This window comes from Populus alba, chromosome 8 (genome assembly GCF_005239225.2).
Source record: "Populus alba chromosome 8, ASM523922v2, whole genome shotgun sequence".
Lineage (NCBI taxonomy): Eukaryota > Viridiplantae > Streptophyta > Magnoliopsida > Malpighiales > Salicaceae > Populus > Populus alba.
In genome coordinates, this window is record NC_133291.1 from 12837193 (window position 1) to 12846252 (window position 9060).

Here is a 9060-nt window from a genome sequence, read left to right on the forward strand (position 1 = left end):
ATAATTTGATAAATTAAATATAATTTTAAATTTAAATATTATATCAAGCTAAAATTTTGATGAGAAATAATAAAAGCTTTGTTTTGATTGGGTTAAAATTTTATGACGATTGAACATTAAAAAAACCTTTAATTAAGTTATCCTCTTAAATTATTTTTAAAGTGTTGAATTTAAATTGTTTTTTTATTTAGATTAGAGTTTTTAATTTAATTAGTATTTTATTATTTATAAATTTTAATACTAGAAAAATTCTTTTAATTAGGAAAATTCTAATCACAAATTCTTTTTCTATAGATGATTTTGAAGTAGTAGAAACAGAAATTTTTAATTTATATATTTTTAAAAAACTTTTAGATTTTATAAAATTAGAGATTTCATGGATTTGAAGTATCTATCCCCGAGCCGAGATGTTTCCAAGACAAAACGCAGGAGACAATGGGTACCCACAAATCTCCGATTCTATGTTTTTTTTTATTTTTTTTTATTGTTCCGATATCTCATGTTACCAACCCCAGAAATTAATTATGATAATAATCATTATTTTCTACGTTACCGATTATGAACTAACATATTTCATATGCATGGTCGCCGGCCTGCCCTGCAGAAAAGAGAGAAGAACATCAACAAGAACAGAGGGAGGGAAAGATTGGTGGAAGAGATGAAAACCGACATGGAAGAGATCGGCGAGGGACAAGAACGCATAAAAGAAATAAGACAAAAGTGTGAAGAGATAGAATCTGAACGCCAGAAACTCAAACAGCAGAGTATGAACATATCCAAGCAGAGCGATTGCAATGTATTTTGGAAGCTCGTCAAGATAATAGCTTTGTTCAAGCTGATGAACGTACTCAGCTCCTCCGGTTTGTCGATTAATCTCCTTAATTCGCCCTTTAATTCTTATTTGAAAAGGATATTTTGCTATCTTTTCTCAGAATTGAATGTTTTTACGCGCCAGCCTCACATATCTCTATCATGGATCTGCGGTATGAGTCTGTGGAAGAGGGTTTCGATTATGATAATCAGAAACTATTTTTTAAGATTTAGATAAACGCATTTTGACAGCACTCCCAAACAAAAGAGAGCTAGCGATGTCTACCTGTACTGCAGAGCGAGAAAAATCCAATCCAAACAGTTCCAGAAAACATAAACGATTGCCCAAGAATCAAGATGAATGTATTTACTTGGAGGTTAGGCAGTCACATCGAGAATCCTCTCCTGCAAATTGTCCTGACAGATATCTTATTACTGTTTGGTTTGCTAGAAAACATTGATATACAACAACGATGGCAATTTCACATGGCTTGTTGGGTATTATTGACTTTTTATCAGATTTACTTTGACCAGGGTCGGGTAAGACGTGCTTCCGCTAATTCCTTTCATACGTTTTTCACTGTAGAAAAGGATAAAACAAACTCATAAACGACAGGCGTCTAACAAGCTCGGGTGCTCAGTGATGTTGGACACTTTATTTATTATTCTTGTATAATAATGTGTACGGTATTATTTATTTCCTTGTTAAGACTTTTAGGTTTTTGAGTAGTTTAATAAAAATTTAAGAAATAGTTTGGTAAATCAAATATTTTTTTTTTATTTGATAGTTGCTTCGGATTGTAGAAGATTTTAGGGATCCTATTTCTTGTTATGTTAAAATTTCATAATGATTAAATATTAGTAACACTTTTAAATAAGATTTGGAAGTTAATGTGCGAGATTGTTTTTATTTATTTTATTGTATTTGGATTTCTTTTCTATTTAGATTTAGATTTTTAATTTAATTAGTATTTTACTATAGATTCTTTTAGTTATGCAAGTTTTAATTAGAAATCCTATTTCTATAAAGGATCTTGAATGTATAAATACAAATGTTTAACTTTGATTTTAAAAATCAACATAATCAAAATTTTCTAAAATAAGATATCTTATCTAAATTACTTTTTGGAGAGCAAATCATAGCTTTCAAGAGTTGTGTTTAAACATTGTGCTTACTTTAGTGATTGTGGTTTAAAAAAAAAGTTTTGTAAAAATTATTTTTAGTTGAGGTTCATTTAATAAATTTAAATATTTTGATTAAAACTGTGGTTGAATAAAAAATAATTTCACGTTTTTGGTTAATATGCTTTTCATATTGAGATTTGGTTGTGAACTATAATATTTTGAAAACAAATATATATATTTGTTTTTAAAATATTATAGATTTATAATTATTATTACATAATGAAATGAATAACCCTTGTATATTATGCTCTTTTATTGTTTCTTTAAACTATTTGTAATCCCATCACATATAAATTCTATATATGAAAACCTCTGTGATACTTATTTCAACCCAACCGTAATTGAATCTACAAAATCAAATACCTTTTAAGTCAAGCCAAGGTAGCTACAATTAGGGGTGTTCATGGTCCGGTTCGGTCCGGTTTTAACATAAAAATTCAACCGAACCAGAAAATACTATAACTTGTTAATATAACCCGAACCGAACCGAGAATCGGTTCAAACCGAACCGAGAATCGGTTCAAACCGAACCGGTTTTGTGCGGTTCGGGTCGGTTTTTTAGCCTTAGAAACCAGAAAAACCGAAATCAATTAAATAAGAGAAAACTTGGTCCAATCACAATCACTTGACAAACTTGGCCGAATCACATTCAAAAAAATCCTTGTTGAAACCTTTGAATCCAAGCTCTCCGGTTGAGATCTGAAAGATCTTCCTTAATTGAATCATAATCACTGAATCTATCCATATTAAAACAACTACATGTTAACAAAGATTTCAATAGCATCCCGTAAAGTAGAGAATAGAAAGGCAACAATATAAGAGAAAATGAGTTGCTTTAAGTCTTTCTTGTGCACAGAAGAGAGGGAGAGGGAGAAAGGGAAGGGTAAGGCCACTGGAAAAGGAAAATGGGGTGGAGAGAGCAGGGAAGGAGAGAGCGGGGAAGGGGGGGAGAGAGAGCAAGGAGGGAGGGATGGGTGGGGTTGCTGAAAAGAGAAGGGATTTTGGGGGGAGGGGGATAATTTATTATTAGGTTTAGTGGTGGTGGGGGGGGGGGTTAATTTATTATGGAAAAGGCAAAGGGAAATGGGGAAAAGCTGGAAAGGTTTTGGGGAGGGGGGCGGGAAAGTTTTGGGGGGAGGGGGCAATAATTTATTATTAGGTTTAGTGTTTCTTTTTATATATTTTTTTAAATTCAATTAAACCGGTTCGGTTTGGTTCGGTTTAATCGGTTTAAGCCTTCTTAAACCGAAACCGAACCAGACCGAGTGGTTTTTTTTAAATTTTTTAATCGGTTTATTCGGTTTTTTCTATCGGTTCGGTTTTTTCGGTTAATTTTTTCTCGGTTTTTTTCGGTTTAATCGGTTGGTCGGTTTTTTTTGAACACCCCTAGCTACAATTATGGGTTTGATGAAGTCTTTAGTGTCAAGACATTCAAAAAAAATCAACTAATGTTTTTTGGCCACCATAATCCGTTGTATATGTTGCTTAAATATGATGAAGCGGCAAATATTCTAGTGTGTGTTATGCATATATTAACATATTTTTTTTAATTATATTTATATTTATTAAATATCAAATTACCCTTTAGTCAACTTGAATAAAACTAAGAAAACAGAGTGAAAATAAAATAAAAAAACTGGATGCCCATTAAATAAAAATTTACTTTCAAGGGTAATTCAGTTATTTTACAGTGCTTTTAAGATGATAAAAAATCATCTTGTCTTTTATCAATTTAATAATAAATAATGAACCTTATAGAAAACTCGCATTTACCCCAATACCAACGCATTGATATTTTTAGAAAGGATAAAAATACATTGTTCTAATGAAAAATGAATCCTCCTCTCACATTGAAACCGTGTTTTTCCCTCTTCAATCAGGTTTTGTTAATTAAAATAAAAAACTTTGAAAAAAAGAGTGATAAAAAGGCATAAAATTTTTCTCGAATTTGACCTGTAACTAAAATCGACAATACAATAATATTATAAAATAATCGATCTTACTTGGGATCAAACAGTTTTTATTTCCATCCAAGCTATAGCAGAGAACAATACATCTGTGAAAACATATATGATTTTGGGTGAGGCGATCTACTCTTTATTTGGCCACACCGATCAACTAGAGTTCATCCTTGCGAGATGGTGCTTTCTTGTTGTCTGAGCGCAACTTGACTGGGTAGGAGGCCTCCATTGTTATGCCGCACAATCCTTCTTCTGCTTCAATCCCACGTTGCATTCTTATGTAACCCTTCTCTCCCCAATCGGTTCCCCATGAATTCTTTACTATCCAGTATTTTGTTCCATCTTGAGTCGTCCCATAGCCCACAAGTGCCACTCCATGATTCAGCTCTGTACCGCAATCTCCAGTGAATACTCCCTGCAATTCATGCACCCAAATTCCAGATTTATCGATAAACAGCTAGATATTTGAAATTGCTGGCTTGCTATGATTCAGTCGATGTTTTTAAAATTATCTAAACGAGCTAGATAATTTCCAAATTCTAACTTTCTGAAACACACACACACCATGAATGATCACTTTCGTAACCGAGTCAGAAACTTGCCTCCGAATAGAACTGGAGATCCTTGCCACCAGCATCTATTGCAATTGCTACAGGTTGGTTTGCAGCAGCTTTCATCAATGCATTCTCATCATTTTCAGGCACCATTTCGTACCCATCGATATTCACAGCAGGAGAATTCATCTGCAACACCACGAGGAGTTACGGTCCATGTGCATCAGAGACATACAGTTAATGTAGAAATTAGAATTATTGTTGACGCTACAAGTCATCGTCACCTTGTTTGAGTCACATGACTCATCTTTAGCTCTGTATGGATACGTATTCTCTGATGTTAATCCACCAATTTGCTTGATAAAATTAAATGCGTCTTCCATCAATCCTCCATTGCAGCCATGGTTATCAGAATCGCAATCAACTAGCTCTTGCTCAGATAGAGAGATCAGCTCTCCCGTTTTGATTTTGTTTATACCTTCCACTGCAGCTACAGTTGAAAATGCCCAGCAGCTACCTGCAGTAACATCGGGAATTTTTGAGTAAATAAATATTGTCCAAATTAATCAATATCTATAGAGTCATATATATTTGCCAAGTAGAAAATCCAGTGATCAGAGACTTACCACATTTGCCTTGGTCCTTTATACCGGTTACTGCTCCATTCTTCCTCCAGTCAACAGAAGAAGGAAGCTTACTTGTATCCTCATGCATGGACCCGGTTCCCTGTCTTTGTCCACGGAGCATCCTGTAGTGGCTAACCTTTGAGCCTCCATAGTGTTGCAAGAACTCATGGTTGGTCATATCAGCAAAGCTATTCAGTTTCAACTTATAAGGCTTGTCCTTGTGGTTCACCTTGTGAATATGTTTTAAATTTTCCTTGAATACATTGAAACGCTCTTGTTTTTCAGCGAGGCTGCGAGAAACAGTGTGACGGCTCCTCCATCTCTCATACAAGTCCCATAGTCTCTCCTCTGATGCCAAGTCCTCCTCACTGTAGTCAAAACTCTCAGCCAGCCTAAAAACCAGAACCACTGAAAATACAGTCAGGATGACTTTCCTCGTATCCATAACAACGGGCTCAGATTCTATAGATTAGCAATATGGCTATGATATTATCTTGATGTAAATATTCACTGAAGAAATCAAATTCTACCTAGCTTTTGAACTGTGAGAGAAAAGGTTGTTTGATTTGATTTGGGAATGGCAAGAAGTATATCCTTGTGTGTATATATATATATATATATTCCCAGTGGGCTCGGATGGGCTTGTTGCTTCTCGGAACCTTAACCCAAATTTGGGGGGAAAAGGTTACGAAGGAAATAGCTATATGTGACAATCATCTTCTTGGCATCAAGTACCGAAAGAGTTGGCAGAGACATTAATTAATGATCTTGAAGAGCTAGCCTTTTGATTGATAATCATTTGGTTTTATATAGAACATCAAGAAAAACGTTGGACGCTTACGTTATATATGCTGGATGTACTCGAGCCTTACTCAAAGTGTAAGCGGAAAGATGATATTCTTTTTGGAGGTTAAGCGTCTATTTTTGGAGTGATGCTTCATCATCTCGTGTCCATCCTGAAGCCAACATGAAAACCACGTTCCTTACTCGACCTGTTTCGTAGAAGGGGACGAATATTAGCTGTGATGATAGCGGCTATATATGGAAATGGAACACGATTTTGAGCAAGTGTTGCAGAAGAGTGCATGCCTTTTCTTGAAAAATGAATAATCTTGATAGGGTTCTGCTAATTATCTTTTTTATGAGTAAATTAATCCTAAATACAATGATAAAACATATATAAGATCGTCAAAGACCATTATATTATTATAAAGAAAGCTATATGATGTGGAGATTTTACTATAGCTATAGACATAGATTACCGTGGATTGTGACATTGACAGTTACATAGTTATGATGTGTAATTAAGAGGATCACTGGAGGTGTTTTTGTATTTTCATGTTATATTTTTTATTTTTTAATTGAAAAGCTGCTGTCGCATGTTCCAGCGAGCGGGCGACGCTCGCGCTATTAAGAAGGCGCGTGAGACACTTCTCGGTGGCCAAATCTGGTTATCCACTATATACATAGATGTGCAGACATGCACTCTTCCACATGGTGGGGCGCGTGTATACATATCATGGTTGGATTGCCGTCAGTGATCGATTGTTTGTATGTTTTCTTTTTTCTCTCTTCTGACAACTAAAGTGTATAATTATCCTCTATTTGTTTGTTATTTGTTTGGGTCTGGCATGAGTTGCCAAACCCTAGCACCTTGGGTTTGGCAAACACGCTAGACTTAAGGTCCTTGGGTCTGACACCCGTGGTAGACCCAAGCCCAAGTTACTTAGGTCTGATTGCCACGCTAGGCCCAAGAGCCTTGGGTCTGGTAGCTATGTTTGGTTCTAAATCTAGGTACGAGTTTGCCATGATTGCCAGACCTAAGCTTTGTGGGGTTGACAACCCCTATGTACATGTACTGTGGATTAAGACATAATCTACTATAGACTTGCACTGTGGATTTTCCAAGTTTTAAAGACTTGAGATGAGTCTATTGTTATCTTTTCACATAAACTTAAATTTTTATTTTGCCCATTGGTGAAAATGATGAAGTCCTAGTTGTGGGTGTATTTCAATATTTCTTATAGGCTCATTTGTATTAAATGTTTTGGCGGGGGTATGATAGTCTTTCGACAATTATTTGCATGGTAAAAATACTATTATATCCCTAAGGTTAACAAAATCAAGACCTTTTGTCTAAGAGATTTTTTGATCTTTCACACACTATTAAATAGTTAAAATACATCATTTTGTCACCTGTTTGTTTGTTATTTGCTTGGGTTTAGCATGGGTTGTCAAATCCAAGTATTTGGTTATGACAACCACGCTAAACCCAAGCTAGTTAGATCTGGCTACCACGCATGATTGCAACACCCAAGGCGATTGGGTTTGGTACCCCTTTCCAGCCCTAAGTTTTTTGGGTCTGGAAGAAGACGTTAAACCCAAGTTAACAACAACAACAACAACAATAATAGATTTTACCATTTAAATCAAATTAATGTTTTTTCCAGTAGTAGTAGTAGTAATAATAATAAACTTGTCTGGGGTGTGGGTTTGACCCTAACTCCTAGGATATGACAACCCCAACGCCAGGTGTCTGGCAACCATCTCATGCCCCAGCACTTGGTGCCCATAGCCTTACCTTGCACCATCAAAATTCAAAATGATAATTTTATCTCCAATTATTTTTTTAATGCTAAAAGCATTCAAAAAAGGAAGAAGAAGACAACCCCCTTACTATGAGCTTTGTAACAAGGATAATTTTATCATTACAATGCTGCAATTCAGAATGATATGATTTTAGATAAACAGTAACAAAGATATTAGTCCTTTTAATATATTATATAATATAAAGTTAAGAATAGACCACCTAACAGAAGACTTGAGTCATTTAAATAGAATCTAGACTAAATTATTATATTTAATATGGTAATAGATCATTCTAGTTTAAAAAACCAGCAAAAATCTTGGAGCGCAGGCTACTCGGAAAAAAAAAAAAAAAAAAGAGCTACAATTGAGGGAAGGCATTAAGAAACTATAACACATCCAATAAAATTTTGATAACGGATCGCCTATCATAAAGTTTAATTCTTTGGAATGGAATAAACTCAATTATCAAATTCAATATGCCAAAGAACAAAAAAACTTTTTTTAAAAAATTTAGCTCACAGCTATTGTAATATAATCGTGACTTTGATAGGTTAGGATATTTAAATTTTATAATATTGAATACAAATACGAGTACATAAGATTCAATGTTCTATCAAGTCTTATTTTTTTTAGAGTTTAATTATAAACATTAATCAATATATAAAATAAAAACCTAATTGACGATTATATATATATATATATATATATGATTAAATTTATTGTCATTATATAATCAAACTAGCTTTACTTTTAAATAAAAGAGATAAGATACCCTTTTGAATTAAAATAATTATTTACGTGTGTTGTATGAAAAAAAAAAGCTTGTTTTTCTCTTCAGAGAAAAGATATCAAACATTCTTACTTGTAGTTATTTATAAATTGATAGAAATTAACAAAAGAAAAACTAAAAAGCATTTATTAGACTAATTAAAGAACTCTAAAAGGCGTGGGGAAAGCACTGAAGCTTCCCCACGCCTTTTAATTATTATTATTACTATTACTATTATAATTATATTATAATATTATAATATATTTTTTTTCTCTTTTGTAGTATTTTTTTTTCCCTTTTTTTTTCCTGGAGCTTTCTTTTTTCCCACTTTTGTTTGTTCTTCATTTTTTTACATGTTTTTTTTTTTTTTACCCAAAATTAACTTTTTTTCAAAATTACCTTTACTAATTTTTTTTAAATATTAAGCTGGTTGAAAATTTAACTATATAACTTTTTTCTTTAAAACATTGTAGATTGCTATAATATTCTCATACATTGTTTTTTTTTTTTATGATTTTTTTTTAAATGGTCTTTATAGATTTTATTTTTTTTTATATTAAGTTGGT

At 33.4% G+C, this 9060-nt stretch overlaps 1 protein-coding gene across 1 annotated transcript; it reads right to left on the bottom strand.

The window, feature by feature from the left end:
• Positions 1 to 3954: 3954 nt before the first annotated feature.
• LOC118054127 (vignain) lies at positions 3955 to 5693 on the bottom strand. Its single transcript, XM_035065577.2, has 4 exons — positions 5137 to 5693; positions 4795 to 5027; positions 4559 to 4699; positions 3955 to 4371 (listed from the first exon to the last, which is right to left on the bottom strand). Exons 1-4 carry the CDS (start codon positions 5579 to 5581, stop codon positions 4114 to 4116), a joined length of 1077 nt encoding a protein of 358 aa, XP_034921468.1. The 5' UTR covers positions 5582 to 5693; the 3' UTR covers positions 3955 to 4113.
• Positions 5694 to 9060: the final 3367 nt, after the last annotated feature.

Coding starts and splice junctions, on each gene's coding strand:
- LOC118054127 (XM_035065577.2), bottom strand. CDS start 5,581: ATGGATACGAGGAAAGTCATCCTGACTGTATTTTCAGTGGTTCTGGTT. Junction 5,028..5,136: donor AAAGGACCAAGGCAAATGTG/GTAAGTCTCTGA, acceptor ATGTTACTGCAG/GTAGCTGCTGGGCATTTTCA. Junction 4,700..4,794: donor AGTCATGTGACTCAAACAAG/GTGACGATGACT, acceptor GTGGTGTTGCAG/ATGAATTCTCCTGCTGTGAA.